The sequence below is a fragment of the Arachis hypogaea genome, chromosome 16, assembly GCF_003086295.3.
Source record: "Arachis hypogaea cultivar Tifrunner chromosome 16, arahy.Tifrunner.gnm2.J5K5, whole genome shotgun sequence".
NCBI lineage: Eukaryota > Viridiplantae > Streptophyta > Magnoliopsida > Fabales > Fabaceae > Arachis > Arachis hypogaea.
In genome coordinates, this window is record NC_092051.1 from 11,167,094 (window position 1) to 11,185,848 (window position 18,755).

An 18,755-nucleotide genomic window follows, 5' to 3' on the forward strand; every position below is an offset into this window, starting at 1 on the left:
CCATGATAACTAAACCTTTATATATAAACTGAGCCATATTAATCAGATCCTTTCTTCTTATTAACCCACTTTTTTAAGCAATAGGATCCGATAATCCAATGAGTTTCCCCCAATAAACCTTGACAATCTTTTTGTCTGAACATCAAGTGATGTATGCGTCTTATATTCATAGTTCTTTTTTTCTCTGTGCACCAGAAGTTAGTTTTGATAAATTCAAATGGCTTCCTACCATTCGATTTTGGTATCATTCTAAACATTTCATTCTCATCCAATCATTTCCTTCAGATGTTTGGAAGCCATATTGTTTGTTCTTATAAAACTGTAGCATGGGAGAGAATAGATTCCTGTGAATGACTGACTCCTCAACATTGATTCTTTTAAATTCCGCACTTTGTTTAAATTTAAAAAAAAAAAAGACAAAAAGTTAGAGCAAGAAAATCAATTTCCAGTATGAATGACAATGTCAATGCTTCACAAAAGTAAAAAATTAAAAAAAAGCCAAGAAATTTTGAAGAAAAAGAAATGGTTTTCTTGAAGTAGGCATAGCCATTGATCAGATAATTGTAGTCTGATTGTTTATAGTCCACACTCGTAAATTCGGAAACAAGATATCATCACATCAATGGCTATCTCAATTTCAAAATCTGAACAAGTTAAAATGAAAAGAAAACCAAAAACTGCTGCAACAATTCAAGAAACAAAAAGCAGACATAACAACCATAAATCTGAAGTGGTAAAAAGGCTCAGAAGGATCCATTGGTAATTTCTAATCACAAGGGACGATTTTCCATTCCCTCATAAAATAGGTAGTTTTCAACATCATCGCCTTCACGAAAACTTTAAAAAAATATTAAAAAAAAAAAACGAACGGCACAGAAAAATTGATTGAACAAGAAGAAGCCATTTAAAAGTTTGAAGACACAAACTCATTGACGAACACGAGGGAAGTTGCGAGAAGTAGCTAGCACAGTCGAATGAAGAGAATTGGATATTCAATTCTGCCGTATAAATAGAAGCCATGTAACATTTTAATTAGGGTTAGGGTTTTGTATATAAAGACGGAACTACCCTTCCGCTCTCGTGCAGATGGCCCGTTAAGATACAGATCTGGGCTTTACTTTCAGAGTTCAGAACATGATTTGGGCCTAGCTTCAGCAACTTCACAATTCGTATGCTTTATAAACAAAATGAAAAAAAATTACTTGATATCTTTATTTGTGTTCGTATAAAAAACTATAATTTTCACTATTATTGTTGTTCAATTTTATAATATTATAGTGTTAAACTCCTGTGATGCACAGCCTTACATTTTATTTTGACATGGTAAATTAAAAATAATATTTTATAATTATAAATTTTTTAAATTTAATATAACATTATGATCGTCATTATAAGATAATCGTATTGAATATATTATTTTATTTTTATTCAAAATAAAATACAAATAAAATAGTTTGAAGTCTATAATATTCTTAAATTATAAGAAAAGAGATCTGAAAAAATAAGAACATATATAACTGTAATAGTAGCATATCAATTTTATATTAAACTTTATATCATAAGACTAATGAAAATTTGTCGACAACCTAGTATTTTATTAACCTCGTTAGAAAAGCAATTGGCATATGATGTTGTACTTTATATTACATATTTTATTTCAAGTCTGAAATTATAGTTAATAGATTAGCTATATCTATGACAAATATTTGTACAAAAGTGTAAATCATAACATGTTATTAAATGAAAATACTACTTTTCTTACCTAAATATTATTAACTTCTTTAAACACGATATTTGTTGTTGATGACTTTGGATTGTTGTCTTCATCTAAAATTAGAACGTTTCTTCGCTAACGCCTTAATTGCAGACTCTTAACTTCTTGCAAGTAATCTCAAAGATTCAATAGATAAACAACTTATTTTGACATACTCTTAATACTCAAGATATATCGTCAGCAATAATGTCAAAGTTGCATCCAAATACGATTTGATTTCTAACACTATTAATATCAATAGTATCACAAGCAATTTTTTTCAATTGATGACCATACCTCGTTAATAGCTGAACAATTTTTTATCTCACATATAGTTCATAAAATAGCATCTTAAAGTTAGATATGTAATTCCATTATGTCTAATAGACTCATATGTTGTCAACATTTTTGTAGTTACATTCTCTAACAGTGGTATACATTCCAGTAAATAGTTTAATCTGTAGATAATATCTCTTGGTGAATAGCATTTTTTATATCTAAACAATATTGAAATCAGCATACATTAATTGCTTATCCAAATTATATTTTGACCTTGTAATATTCATTGATAATTGACATTTTGATGATACCTATGCATAATAATATTATATCTTGAAAATCATAATCTATGTATCTAAGAAATAATAGTGAATTAATCATATCTATGTATGATCATTACTTTATCATGTTATCTACAATAATTTATTAATGTAGATAATCTTAATAATGTATATTTTATCATTATCAAAAAATAGAGAAAAAAACAAATTTAAAGAATAATTGTAATAACAAGAAATATGATCTATACATGTAATTCTAATTATACTTATAATATAATAGAATTATAATTGACTTAATTTAATTTTATAAATCTAACATAATTAAAGAATTATAATGTAAACAAATATTTTAAAAAAAATTAATTGACTTAGAAAAGATGATAAAAATATCTTAATTTATTATAGTTATATACAAATACTTAATTATTAAATTTTAATTATGTAAAATTTAAATTATGTAAAAGATTTAAATTTAATTAACAATATTTAAAAATAATTAATTTATAAAATATTAACAAATAATAATTATTAATCTTTAAATTATAACATATAAAAATTTTAATTTATTACTTAATTAGAACTAAATCATTAAAAAAGATAAAAATATTAAAATTTAATATAATTTAAAATAAAAATTATAATTATAATATAATTTAAAATTTTATCTATTAACAAATAATTAATTTATTAAAATTAATTTAACAATTAGTAATAAATATAACAAATAATATTAATAATTAAAATTTTAATAAATATAATTTAAATAATTATTTAAAATTTAAAAATAAATCTAAACATAATTAATTAATTTATAATAAATTTTAAATAATATTATTTACATTAACAAATAAATTTATCAATATTAAAATAATTAATTTTTATATTTAAGAATATTAATTTCAAAATAAATATTAATTAAAAAACAAAAAAAATTATTAACATATATTAATTAATAAATAAAATTATAATAAATGTGATTATTAATATTAACTTTATAAATAATTTGTAATTTTATTTTAATTTTAATTAATAATATTAATCAAATTTTAAAAATTATTGAAAACTTATTAAATTATAAAATTTAAAAAATATTTATATTGAAAAATAAAATTAGTATTCTTTAATAATATATAATCTTATAATTTTTACATAATTAATAATTAACAGAATTAAAAGATATATTTTTAATCTAAGAACTAATATTAATAATATATCTATATTTTTGAAACAAATAAAAAGAATAAGCAATTTAAGATAAATCAATAAGATTTAAACATACATAATTAGTTTTGTCAGATAAATTCTACTGATATAGAAACTGAGTAATCCAACTGCTAGCTAGTTTGTAAATTAAACAAATGCTGTAAAAATTGCCATTTATAAACAACTTCTATTCAATGAAATTTTTTCTATAGTTAAACTATATGTGCTGTTAAAACTGTCTGTGCTGTATTCAAAAGTTGTATTACAGGTGGTAAAATATGAAGGAAAACATCAAGGCAGATCTAAACACAAATTATAAACTTTTACACCAACGGGAGTTTAATATACACCCAAGATTGCTTAAAATATACACCCAAACTGTCTGTTCTGTTAACTGTCTGTGCTGTATTCAAAATGTATGAATTACAGGTACTAAAATATGAAGAAAAACATCAAATCAAATATACACCCATAACCTGCGATTAGTAGTAGTGTTTGCATCAAACAGTTGTGAGACGATTTCTTTCTGAAACAATTGGTTTGTAAATGCAGCATCATGGCCAGCACTAACTCCAGCCATGGTGGTTGTTCCCATGGAGAAGCTTTTCTGCATCATGGGTGAATAATTCATGCTGTTGTTACTTGCAGTTGCACCCATTTGAGCTGCTTTCTGCAACAAAGCAGTTGCAGACATATGAGGCGATGATGAAGATGGATTAGAAGAAAGAATAACATTGTTGAAGCCAGTAGAACTCAGCTGAAGCGTTGAAGAAGAACAAGAAGAAGTAGTTGTTGATGAGAAGATGGAGTTATTGAAAGGAGTTGTTGTTGGAATGATAAGTGGTGGATCAGTGATGAATAATTGATCTGATGAAGAAGAAGAAGTGGTTAATGGAATCTGACTAGGGGGCATGCCAGTTGTTAACAAACACTGATGGTGGGTGGAAGAAAGTTTGTTATTTTCTTCGGTCAAAGCATCACAGAAAGCACGATGAGTAATGAAACTGTCTCTTCTGGAAAAGATGGTGCCGCAATCACACTTATACTCGCGAGTGCCGCAAGTTTTGAGGTGGGCCTTCCAATCAGATTGAACAGCGTAGCGTTTGGAACACTTGTCACACTTCCATTTCTTTTCGCCGTGTTTGCGGCTGAAGTGTTTCTTGATGCCGGTGAGGTCGCCAAGAGCACGTGATGGGTTGTGGTGAACGCACGTGGGCTCAGGGCAGACGTAGACACGCTTCTTGACCTCTGTGGTTGTTCTTTGCCTTAGCTTCCATGGTAGATTGTGTCCTCTCCTGTGTAGTTGAAGGTTTTGGTCCCTCTGGAAACCTTTGTTGCATATCTCACACACGAATCTGTTTGTTGCCATTAATGTTGTTGGTGACAGAGCTACTACTTCTGCACTTGGATCTGTCATCATTCAAACATCAATCAAAATAAGATAAAGTGGAGTGCTAGGGGCGGGCAGAATTTGTGATGTTTAGCCATCAATTAGTCATCATCAATATTTTTAATGGTGTGAGATGAGATCTAATGGTATAAGATTAATCATTTTTTCTTTGATGGTTAAGTGCTGGTAAGATTTCAACAAAAGTGCTGACTCTTAGACTTATCATTCTTACAATTTTTAGTAATAAATAACATGAACAACCGACTTAAAAATTGGCCAAATTCAAGTAAAACACACTACATTTTAAATTATTAATCTAAATTTTAATATTAAAATAATCATCTGCACACCTAATAAATTGAACATCCGATATATTCATTGTTTATATTATTTAGTATTTTTATTATCTACCTATACTTTTCCCTTATTGTTGATCAGCATAAATATTAGATTGTCTTTTAGTAAATAAATTTTAATATTTATATGTACAAATTCTAAAAATATGAGTGTAAATTGTACTAATTCATATATGCAAATTTTATTAAATATAAGTGCAAATTATACATTTTTAGTGTACAAAATTCTAAATATAAATATAAATTAAGTGAAAATTCAAGTACAATTAACTTTATACAAATTAATAATTGAGAGCTGTTAGATAATAATTTAGTCAAATATATTAAATTATTTAATGACTCTTAACTATCAATTTTATATCAAGTTTTACTTACATATTATTGCTGATCAACTACCCAACTAAAAATGATAATATTTGCTAGTCAGAAAGATTGATCTAAAAATAATGAAAGATCAAGGGAATAGAAAGTTGAATAAATAAATTAATTAAATTTGCCTGGGGTTCCTGGTAGGTTTCTTTTCTTTTTATTGGTTTGTTGTTGCTGCTGCTTGTTTTCTTGATGAACTTCTTCTTCTCCAGTGTTTCCAGAAGAGAAGCTTCCATCTTCATTACCTGACATATTGTTTGACATTTTTGGATACAATACAAGCTTCTTTTTGTGTTGAAGAATTAGAAAGCAAATTGTTGTGGTTATGTTACAAATAAATGTTGTAAGCAGGTTTTTCTTTATTTGGCCTTATATAAATATATAATCTTCATTACAAGACAACAAATAGGTAAATGCCCCTAACTACCTTGCTAACTTCTTGCTTTATTATTATATTATTATTGTAATATCCTAATTAAATAACCAATCAATTTCTCATTAGCTCATGCATCCACAGATTGTTGGACCCTTGTATATATATTAAAATAAAACAATTGACCTATATATGATGGATTTTTAATTTAAAACTCCCGGCCCTTTGATCTACCTTTTTCATTAGAAATTAGCATAAGATTTTATTTCCATGATCCATAATATGATTATGTTAAGTATTGATTTATGGATTTAATATCTATACATTGTCAATGTAAAAAAAAATTACTGATATTATTTAAAAGAAATATTTCTAAGCATATTATATTGACTTTAATCCATATATGGCTTAACAATATTGGATCAGATAAAATTTAATTAATATTATCTTAAAATTAGATGAACCTAGTTGAATGTCATAAATTAACTCAAAAATTGAAGGTTGTCTCATGTTTAAATATAATGTGGAAGAATATAAATGGATGACAAGGCAAAAGTTCTAATAATGTTTTACTAATTAGTGCAGCCATTGAAGGTTAGTGTTACTAGCTACTAAACTCGGATTTGTTTTTAAACGAGAAAATAACTATCATCATAATAACGAAGACGAAATCTATCTACGTCTCATTTGATCCATATATACGATCGATGGAAACAAGCAAAGTAATAAGAATCTTCAAATAAAAATTAGAATGAAGCAAATATGTACTAATGACATAAAAGAGGTTGCTACCGAGTTAACCTAAGCTACATTATTCAAGCTTTAATTTGCCATAATGGCAACGACATTCACTAAGGGTATCCTATGGCCTCCTTCATATAAATTAAAGCAAAAATAAATGTAATGATCTTTTCAACATTTACTTAGATTATGGGTAATGCTAGGGAGACAAAAAATACCGTCAGAACTTGCCTTATTTAACATTCATTAATTGTCGCAACAATTAATAAATGCTAAATAAGGCAAGTTATGACTGTTTTTGGCTAATTTTCTTTAGTTACCAAACATTTCCGTAGATTATAATACCTTTATACATATATGGAAATTATTCAAATATAGTGTTATCAGAATTGTTTTATAAGTAAAAAGAATTAGCTAAAAACAACAATACTTGCCTGATTTAGCATTATATTGTAATAATAGTCATGCTAGAAAGACAAAAAAAAAGTCAGAACTTATCTTATTTAATATTTATTAATTAATTATTATAATAATTAATAAATATTAATAACACAAGTTCTGACTAATTTTTTTTGTTACCAAACATTTTTGTTGTAATAATTAATGAATGTTAAACAAAGTAATTTCTATCTGTTTTTTTAATCTTCCTATTATTATCGCAAAATTATTATGTAGTTGATAATCGAAAATATTTGGTAACAAAAAGATTAGTGAAAAACAATGAAAATTTGTCTTATTTAATATTTGAATAATGTTACACATCCAAATCTTTTTGTTAACTAAGTCCAATTAAATTAATCTAATATAACAAAAATCAGTTATAACTAGTATTATTCAAAGTTTTATTATTTAATTTAATTAATTAAATTTATAAAAAAAATTTTAGATGTACAATATTATTCTTAACATTTATTAATTTTAACAACAATTAATAAATATTAAATAAAATAAATTTCGATAAATTTTTTTATCTCTTTAGTATTGTGGATTGAAAACATATTAAGACTTTAAGAGTGTGTGGAATAAAGTCTCATGAGTCATGACCATGCCAAAGGTATGATAGAATTAAATTCTATGGATAATATGTGTAATAATAATTTTAAGCATGGTTGAAGTTTATTCATCGAATTTTTTTTCTATTTTGTATTGTTCTGGCAAACATAAATGATAATAAAAACGTTTTTATGGCTTGAAGGAGTCATACATGATCACCATAAAAATATTATACTTTTGTTATTTTCTTCATGTTAGATTTTACAGCTCCCACGCGCTTCTTGCTTTAAGAAAACAAGGGGACAAAAACTAGAATATCAAACATGAGATAAAGTTCAAATTTCAAGTAACAAAAATAAAAAACTGACTAGCCCTTTTCATTTGATATATAAATTTAATTTTTATATACAGTCAATACTAAAAAATTTTATATAAATATTTAATTATATATTATTATATTAAATAATCGTATAAAATTTTTCGTTCTATCAATATATTAAAATTAAACTATATATACTCTTTTATTGTCAAACAAATATTAATAAAACGACGAAAAAGACCTGGTAGAAATCATCGACATAAAGATCGATATATTTGATGAACCTAGCTTGCTTACAACAAATAAGTAAGGACAAAAGCTTGCAAACATTCTTTATATATCTTATAAATATCTCGCATTTATTCATTACATTATGGTAAGCCCAATTTTTACATGATTACATGCCATGGAATTATTGTTTCGAATTCTTCATATAATTAATTATTAATTTTGGTGTAATGGTCGCTAACTGACATAGATAAAGGATCCTTATAGATAAATCCAACAAAGGGAACAACCTAGATTAGACGGTTTGTTTATGTTATTTAACAACGAACTAACAAGGATAGGTTATATATGCATAAAACTATTGTTATTGATATGGACATGCTTTGATTGGGTTATTAATTATTAAAAAATTTTATAAAGCTATAATTTTGTTAGTATTTAGTAAATGGAATTTTTTAGTGTTGGAAAACTGATTACAGTAATTCCTTTATCTAACACCGTTAGATAAGCTAACGAATTATAATTTAAATGATATAATTTTTCTATTTTTATTTAAAAGTTGTGAATTTGAATTTCACTCTTAACTTAAAAAAAAAACGAAAATGTTTGAGAGTAGTGACATAATTTGTCTTTTTTTTTTCTTTTGTTTGTATTCATTAATTATTGTTGAAATAAATGCATAATATTACATATATAAAATTATAAATATTAAATTAAATTAAATAATTTTATATTATTATTTTCTTGTATTACTCTTAGAATAATATTTGTTCAGTGATGAACTAGAGTATAAATAACCCAAACAAATTAAAATATAGTGATGAAGTGTAAATCTAGGGTACGTTATTAGTATAACATATTTTTATACACCTAGTGGTGCTTATTAATTACCACCTAGATATAGTGAATTAAGCTCATTAATATTTAAGGAATTAAAGTTCTATAACCTATCCATCTAAAACAAACTTATATTATGTGTTTAACTAGATGCAACTGCGTAGACAGATAGGTAACAGATACGCACATTATCTAGAAATAAAAATATACCCGACGATACTTAATTAAATATCAAATGAAATAGATTTTGTTAACGACATATAAATATTATAAACTCATATTCAAAGAGGTATATATACAAAGGATCCTGCTGGGGAGACAATGAACTATTTGTACAATGAGTTATTGAGTTATAAAATAAACATCCTCTATACTATCTAGAATAACCATCCGAGTACTAGGGATAATAAACATCTTCTCAAAAGATTAAATTGATTTTGGGGTTCACCAAGGATCAAACTCTTGACCTTTCGGATCTAGCGCTTTAATACCATATCATAATATCATATCATGATACCACTCATCCCAAAAGCTTCAGCTGATGAGAAAATATAACACTAATGATTATATCTCTAATACTCCAGAAACCTCCATTGTACACATTGTACAAGTATTCCATTGTCTCCTCATACTTTCCCATATACAAATAATGGAGGATTATAATTAAAAACTTGTAAAGATTTTATATAAATCAATATCTTAAAATTAAACTTTTAACAATCTTTTCACAATTCACAAGAGAAGTATATATTAAAAATGATAAAAATATTATTTACATTTTTTAATACAACAACTTGTATTCATATTAATGTTAAGGAGAGAAAAAAATCCCAAATTTATTTTATTTAGCATTTATTATTTTTAGCAATAATTAATAAATATTAAATAAAATAAATTCTAATTTTTTTTTCACGGTATCCCTCAGTTCGATTAGGCAAAGAATAATTCGTTGCGAATTGGAGTTTCATTTAAGAGTTTGTTGTTGGCCAATAGGTTACTATATACACAAGGCGAAATTCGAATTCAAATCACAATACTTATTTAAATAGACTAGCGAACTAATTACTAAATCAACCCAACTTAATTAATTCCGACTATTTTTACCTAATTTTTTTGTTATCAAATGTTTTTGTATTTTTTTTTGGGTGTCCCCTCGTTCTCATATTATTTAGTAGGGTTATGCTATGTGTACATTAAAATTAGCCACCAAAGTCAACTATCAATATAAAATACATGTTGCAATATAAATACATATTGAAAATAAATTAAACCACATATATATTTATACATAAATACATTAGTGACTAATTTTAGTGACTAATTTTAATGTACAAATAGCATTTCCCTATTTGGTATTTAGTATTTACCTAAGCCTTGAAGGGACCATGTCAATTAAAAGGCGCGTCGTCAATAATGTCCAGCCACCATCCAGCTTGGGCTTATATAAATAATAAATCTATTCCACGAATTTATAAAGCATATTTAATTCGGGTAAGTCACTTTTATTTTTTATAATACTATTTTATACATCATATTTTTTATTGCATATTTAAATAAATTTATTAAAAAAAAAGAAATAACAACATTTATTCCTATGTAATTATATATAAAACGAGTTTATAAACAGTTTTTTATTCATCTAAAAAAGAGAACTCAAAAAGATTCAGAAATTAGTCATTAGTTTGAGATAAGGGAGCCACTTAAATAAAGATGTCAAAAATATTTTTTTTTAAGATATTTTTTAAAAATTAAAATTTAATACATATAATTAATTAAATTATATTATTTTTATTAAAATTAGATCGGATAAATCAGTTTAGCAAAAATATTAATAAATTAATATTTTTAGTCATTTTATATAATAGAGATATTGTAGTCATTTTTTATAAAAAATAATATTAATTTAAACTGATTCAAAATTTGAATCACTATTTTCAGTTGAATTAATTTATCTGACCTAATTTTGACAAAAATAACATAATTTAAGTGATTATATATATTAAATTTTAATTATTAAAAAATACCTTTAAAAAAAGATGTTTTATGCATCTTTATGAAAGTATTTTCCTTAAAATAAACGTACAATATCGGAGGATTTCCGCATAATAAGCTATAAATTTGGTTAAGACGATAGATATTGTAACTTTTTAAGAAAAAAAAAAATTCAGATTCAAGTCCTTGGGGAAAAGCCACTCTTTTGTGAGATCTTCACTAAATTGGACTAAATCAATGGAGTCATAATAATAAGACCTTGGTATGCAATAGTTTTGTTGGAATAAAAGAAATTTGGCATAGTGGGGACTAAGACCAAGAAAAATGAAAAGACAGAATGGGGAACACTAATAAAGAATATTGCTCCATAACCTGTCAAATGGAATGTTGCTTGATTTGCAAGTCAAATAGTTATTCATTATTTCTTTTCAAATAAGAGATTACTTCTTCTAATCAAAGCAATTTATCCTTAGGGATATGTACAAAACTAACCGTTTCTTTCCAATTACCTCTAAAAGGTTCTTTCTCACTTGCTACAATTATATGAATGTATCATTTATTTGAAGTAGCTAACACCTATTAATTATTCTCTTCTTACTCATAAGTTGCTATAACAAGAGCAACAACATTTGGTAGTATGGAATTTCTTTTTATTTTTTTTATTTTTATAAGCCACCAATATTTTCAAATTCTTTTGTCCAAACTTTTTTTTAAGTTTCCCAAATCGGTCTAATTTATTGTGGATCTGGATTCCATTTTTTTTAATGTCACTGGTCAATGAATTGTTGTATCACTTTAGTGTACATGATAAGATTCAAACTTCCGACACTTGTTTAAACGGATAAATGAGCTAACTACTTGACCAGTATAAGCTGGTTACTTTCGTTCTAACTTATTCTGAGATGAATTAGATCATTATGGAGTAAAACTCAGAGAGGGTTTGAAAAAAAAATCATTTGAACCAACCAAATATTGGTAATTGATAATAAAAGAGACTGTTTCTATAAAGCTACAATTGTGTTCTAATAAAATAATTAACATTCCTATCAATTTGACATGAAATAGAAACTACGACTTAACAGTTTTTTTACACTTTACAGTGCCTCAACAGTATTATGATTCCCATTAGAGAGAATGATTTTCTCTTCTCACTAAACTTGGGTAACTCATTATTAAAACTTTTATCCATATGCTATCTTATTCTATTATCATCAGGTCAAATTCTCAAGAAAAAAAGAAAGGTAAGTGATCTGTGAACAACTGAACATATACTGATAGCATTGATGTTCTTGTGTATTATGGATACACTTGAAACAATAAAACTGTATCCCATCTTTTTTCCCATAGTATAGTGATTCTCCCTGCTTCAGATTAATGCCATAACATTCTCTTCCTCTGCTCTTGTATCAGCCATGGAATTCACAATGCCATTGTCACAATTACCACTAACTATTGTTCCATTACTTGCACCTATATATCTTGACTTTGAAGAATTACTCTCTGAAGATTCTGTGCTCTTTCTCTTCCTCTTTGAGTTGAGAAATCTGTACTCAAGAGCTTCCAATGCTTTTGTGGTCAATGGTCGGTTTCTAGTGCTCGTCCGACGGCTTACAATGCCGGATTGCTGCGCCTTATCATGATGATCAGGAGACTCCTGTATGGCATTGAGCTGCGCCGTGTCGGATGGAGAGGACAACGATGTATTTTCACATGGATTGTGATTTTGCTCCATGACATTAGAGGATGGAACATCCCTTTCCATGTCCATGTCCATGTCCATGTCAATTCCAAACTCTGGTGAAACTTGAGGAAAATTCAAGTCAATCAACATCATGGTTTTAGATTTTTCTTCAGAAACTTGTACAACCGGATCCTGCTGAGTGGCACTGCCTTCACAAGGGTGAGAAAAGATGTCTGAATCCATAGACAAAACCACGCCCTCGGATGCTTCGTGCAAAGTTGATGGCGAAACAGGTTCATTCAAATCAAACTTCTGTATTTTCATGACATTAGGAAAGCAATTTGAGCAATCAGATGCTGCATTTTGAATGAATTCATGCTCATTGATCTCCCTTGGATGGTTTCCATCATGCTGCTCTGAATGAAATCTATGATTTTCTACTTCTAAGGTGGTGGTGTTGCGCTCATCGAGTGTAAGAGATAAATCTAATGCATCTATGCTCATATCTGTAGCAGAGAATTCTCCAACAGGCTTTGAAGAATTAGCCTGTTCAACCTGATCATCCACATGGTTTGAAGAATCAGCTTGTTCAACATGATTTGGAGGACTACCTTGTTCAACTTCTTCTTCAGAAGTATCTTGCTCAGATTCAATGGAACTGCTTGAGATGTCAGATATGCTCATAGTTTGAAAAGGTAAGCTTCTTAGCTGCCTCACTTTGCATTGATGCGAATCAACAACAATGCTTGTATCAACAACTGTAAATTTCCCATGATCTTGCTTGCACTTTGAACTTAGCGGTTGAAGGTAACGAAACTGTTTGTTTCCCTCATCCAAGTTTCCCTCAGTTGCTTGAATTTCATTCTCAATAAGCCCCGGCTCCAGTGCTACTTTATTCAAAACATCACTTATCGAATCGAAGTAGTGGTTGCCTTTTACCAGTTTCCTTCTAGAAAATTTCTTAACACCGGGTATAAGAAAAACCAAGGAAGGTTTTGAACTGGTGACAAATTGATCCTTAGGCTGCTCAGAATGCCACCCTTTCGCCAAAAGGCGCGGCCAAACAGCTTCCCAGAAGAGATCATTGGACCGAGCTTTGCTCAACCTGAAATTTCCTGTGAGAAACTTGATTATGTCAGCTGATGTAAGAGAGGAGCAAGCTTTGCCAACTGGCATTTCGGCACGAATAGAGAACACGTTTGTAGTCTTTGTCGGCTCGTTGGCAGTGCCAGTGAGATCTTGCTTCCCTTTACCAATGCCTACTGCAGCTATGAACACTTCAATGCCAACAGCATCCTTTAAATCAAATACATATTCTTCAAATGGCATCTTTCCCTCCAGAAATTTCCTTGAAATCTGCAGTAAGCAAATATTTGTCAAGAGTTTGTTAAGGTACAAAATACAATTGCAGTTCATTATAGTGAAATATTTTCCTTGTTGAAAAGCTAATACACCTATATCCACAAAAGATGTGAAAGGAAAAGGTTCATGATTGAAACCACAAATATTTCTTTTAAGAACTTAATCAAAGTATTTGTTATCATATAGAAGGCTAATTAAACTATATTTGTTATCAATAATCACTTCCATTTATAATTACAGCCTTGATAATTAAACTAGCTATGAAAATTTCTGCTGTATAACACTGCTAATTGAATATAAGATTTTTCATGGAAAATCAGTGCTTATTTCTAATCTATGCCATTAATTGCAACTACTTTAAGTCAAGTTGGAGTATCTTTTTCCCAATTATTTCCTAGCATGAACACAATACCCCAAGCTTGTTGATGGTTAATATTTAACCTCTAATGGAAATAGTATATGGCATCAGCAACACAGACAAAGAGGGATTTCATTCAACAATATTCATTACTGATAAAATGAGATCAAAACTTTCAATATCAATGTCAAGAATCTATGTAATCTATACAATGATTTAATCTCACAAGAACATTACTTACTTAACAAGGTGGATAGAATTATAAGAACTTGCATACATTAAAGTATGTCAAAGACTAGACATACCTCAATCAACAAAGTTTGGCATTCTCCTGCAACATGGGAAAACATTCTTGACAGCAATTCTTGTTGCCTCCATCCAGTGAATATTTTCTGGCCGTATATACATCGCCTATTTCTCAACTTCCGGCACTCTGACCATCGGCGATACCCTTTAGACCTATAAAACTTGCCATAATAGAAAGACAATATGTCTCCCATGTTTTTGGTCCCAACAAATCTCTTTACAAGACTGAGATTCTTTCCAAATATATAGAGGCCAAGAAGAAAACTGTCATATTCCGTGTTCGTCCAAGATTGAGCAGCCAACAAACCAGGGAGAAGATACTTTCCTCTTGACTCAACAGATTTTGCAGAGGATTGAATTTGAAAATTAGAAAACATAGTCTGAAATTCCACTTTAAGCTTAGGACATTCATTCTCCGAAATCATTTGTCCCTCTTTGCTTGTGATAGATTCTAAAGCCTCCCAATTACTGTTTTCTAACTTGCAATGTGACCACATCAGAGGAATAGGTAATCCTAGTGAGAAAGACTCTGGCCTATTGACTCTGGTTTCTGAATCTATTGTCTTCTTTATGAGCTGAGAGCGATACGGCACGGCGATGAATGCAGGAATTTCAGCTTGGTGCTCCTCTCCAACATGAGGATGATCTTCTGGATCTCCAAATATATCATCAGAAGCATCAGAAGATTTCATCTCAGTGCCTTCTTTGTTGTCATCACAGCATAGATAATCCATCTGCTAATAAAGTGAAATCTAACACTGCAAGAATTTTGAATGTTCAAAAATCATTCCCTTAACACAACAACATGATAGCAATTTCATCATAAATCAAGTGATTAAAACACCAAACTTCAAAATTTTATGAGAAATTCAAGTATATTTAACTATGCATATATATTACAGCAGAAAAACTGCTAGAATAAGGAATAAAAGGGAAATAGAAAAGAGAAAAGTAATGTGAATCAGTTCACAGAAAACAACTCAAGTGAAAAGGACATTCACAAAATCAAACCACGCAAAAACGGACACTTCATATCCACATCCAATTACAACAAACCCAGATCATCCCTCCACGTTATAAAAATAATAGTGATTAAAAAGACTTAAACATATTTAAAAAATTACAAAATCAAAGCAACTACAACAAAACTAATAAGCTTGAATTAAATAGACAATTAATGATACAAGGCAAGTGGGAATGATAGAGAGAAGCAATCACAATGAGGTTGTTATCATAATTAAGAGGCAAACCCATCAAAATAATAAATAACCGCTTTAATAATAAGATTATATGCATGTTAATAATGTTAATGTAAAGTAATAATGATTGGAAATAAGAGATGAAATGTAACCTTGAAGGGGATAGGGCCCACGTGTGAAAAATCGACCTGGGAAAATGGGTCTTCTTAGAAACCTCGATTGTCAACTTGTGTTGTGTTGTGTTCTGGTGGGAACTGAAAAGAATAACACAAAACACATTAAAAATAAAAAAACAGCAGAGACATATATAAATATGAGAGATGGAAGGACGTGGTTTAAGGTTGTTGATAGATTACCTCGTATGGTATGTGCTACTGATTACTATGTCACAAACACAGTTCAACTTTCATGACAGCAAACTTGTGTTCCGTAACTAGAGAGAGAGAGAGAGAAAGAGAGAGAGAACGAAAGAAAGAAAGAAAGAAAGAGAGAGAGAGAGTGAGAGGACCAAGAAAACAAGTAATCAAAAGAATAAATGAAGGAAATTCTCTACGATGTTAAAACTAGAGACAAAGCAAAAGGTTTTATAGTGGGTACTTTAGCAAATATATATATAAATTACTTGTATATTTTAAAAAAAAATATATCAAATTTTGAAAAAAAAAATCAACCGTTTATTATTTTAGATATGAGCTATGATGTATGACACGGGACACGACACTATATGGAATACGTCGATATGCGAATTTTAAAATTTTATAAGATATAAGGACACACGTACATATAAAATAAAAAATATTTTTTAGATAAATTGTAATGATATTTTGATATTTTATTGTTATTAAAATATAAATTAATTTTTTAATTATTTTTAATGTCTTATTTTAATTATATTAAGTATTTAAAATATTTTTTATTTTAATAAATAATAATATATACTATATCTAAATTTATTTCAAAAATATATGTTAAGAATAAGATTGGACACGCTGACACGTGATGGTATTTAGGTGTGTCCAAGTGTGTCCGGAGAAGAATTTTTTACTATTTATTAAGACATGGTTGGATACAGCAAACACGCGTATCGAATGAGTGTCGATGAATGTAGCGTCCAAAATGTGTCCGACATGCAGACATGACAATTTAGTGAAGTGTTTGTGCTTCATAGAATATCAGTGTAAAACTTTGGAGTAAAACTCAATTTTTTAATTTTGTGGTATTCTTTAAAATTTTAGGACCGAATAATATATTTTTTGCATATTAGACGTATTATGCCGCCTCAAAATTAAAAAAAAAAGTTACAAAATTCAATAACTGAGTATTACACCAAAATTTTTTTATAACCAAAAAAATTAGTCCAAATCAACTTGGATTAATATTAAAGAAAAAGATTGAGAATTAACCATTTGAATTTTACAGTTTAGTTTCTTATTTTTTTATTTTTTATTGGCTGATTATTGGTTAAAAATTGAATTTTAGCAAATACTAGAAATTTTACTTTGATCCAAAATGTGTAGCTTGTTATTAGGCTATAATATATGTTTCTTTAATTAAATTTCATATCACTTCATGCATATTTAATTAAAAAAGATTTAGTCATTTACTGTAGTATTCAATTTCAAATTTTAATTTTAAAACTTTGCAGTCAAACTGTTTGCAATATTAATATTTAAACGTTTTTTTATCATATAGAAAAACTTGGGACAAATTAATTTGAAAAGCTTCCTTAAGGAAATTTTTTAAGAAAAAGAACGGAATCGTGTGTAGGGCTAGCAATTCATACTCTATTCGCGAGTATCTAATTCGATCCAACCCATTCGGATAGGGTAGGTTATTCGACCCGCTGCGGGTAGGGTAGGGTACGATTATAACTTATAATAAGTGAATAACCACTAAAACTAGTTAGTTAATTTAGTAATTTAGAGCATTAGTTTTTTATTTTTTATGTTATTAATATGTATAAAATTCGAAATGATTGAATTTTATATTTATTTTAAAAAAATTTGATATTTCTGCGGGTATGATAGGGTAAAGTAGGATTTAGAATTTTAGGGTGTGAGTAGGGTTAGGGTTGAGAGATTCTCAACCCGCAGGTAGGGTAAGATAGAGTTTTAATAAAATTTTCAACCCGCGGGTAGAATTAAGGTAGGATTCAAACACTACTCTACCCTACTCATTGCCAGCTCTAATTGCGTATAAAAATAGTTTTTTTTTTTTTAGGAATTAATTTGTATAAATAAAAATTACGAAGAGCTTTTAATTACGTATTACCATAGGTGTGGTCACTAAAATAAGATATATTGTCAAATGTCATATCTACCAAAATATTTGACTTCATTATTACACATTTTATCCTTTTTGAAACAAACAACTCTGTATTAATAATATTTACTTAAATAAATGCTTTATACACTCAAAAGATATATATATATATATATATATATATATATATATATATATATTAAACTTGCAATAAAGGAATAAAATAATTAAATTTATCTATAGTAATATAATAAAAAATTGTATCAAATACCAAATACATATGTTTATACATAGTAATAATTTAGGGTAAACAACAAAAATACATTCGAATAATTTTGTTGTTAATAAAAATACATTTAAATTTTTTTATCAATAAAAATATTCTCAAATAATTTAAAAATGTGACAAAAATATCTAATATCAAATATTTATTTTCGAAAAATACTTTAGAAATTAATTTTAATGTATTTTTT

The 18,755-nt window shown here is 27.9% G+C and overlaps 2 protein-coding genes and 2 non-coding genes across 4 annotated transcripts; all 4 read right to left on the reverse strand.

The window, feature by feature from the left end:
* Window positions 1–547: 547 nt before the first annotated feature.
* On the reverse strand, window positions 548–625 carry LOC112762052 (small nucleolar RNA Z155). Its single transcript, XR_003182411.1, has one exon. It is a non-coding gene; the product is annotated as a small nucleolar RNA Z155 (small nucleolar RNA).
* Window positions 626–735: 110 nt separating this feature from the next.
* Window positions 736–832, reverse strand: LOC112762046 (small nucleolar RNA R41). The gene has a single exon (XR_003182406.1). It is a non-coding gene; the product is annotated as a small nucleolar RNA R41 (small nucleolar RNA).
* A 3,141-nt stretch (window positions 833–3,973) lies between these two features.
* On the reverse strand, window positions 3,974–5,895 carry LOC112756635 (protein indeterminate-domain 7-like). The gene is made up of 2 exons (XM_025805255.2): window positions 5,760–5,895; window positions 3,974–4,926 (listed from the first exon to the last, which is right to left on the reverse strand). The coding sequence occupies exons 1-2, from the start codon at window positions 5,893–5,895 to the stop codon at window positions 3,974–3,976; spliced, it is 1,089 nt and encodes a 362-aa protein (XP_025661040.1).
* A 6,174-nt stretch (window positions 5,896–12,069) lies between these two features.
* On the reverse strand, window positions 12,070–16,601 carry LOC112756376 (uncharacterized). The gene is made up of 4 exons (XM_025804954.3): window positions 16,377–16,601; window positions 16,173–16,274; window positions 14,821–15,579; window positions 12,070–14,151 (listed from the first exon to the last, which is right to left on the reverse strand). Exons 3-4 carry the CDS (start codon window positions 15,553–15,555, stop codon window positions 12,481–12,483), a joined length of 2,406 nt encoding a protein of 801 aa, XP_025660739.1. The 5' UTR covers window positions 15,556–15,579; window positions 16,173–16,274; window positions 16,377–16,601; the 3' UTR covers window positions 12,070–12,480.
* Window positions 16,602–18,755: the final 2,154 nt, after the last annotated feature.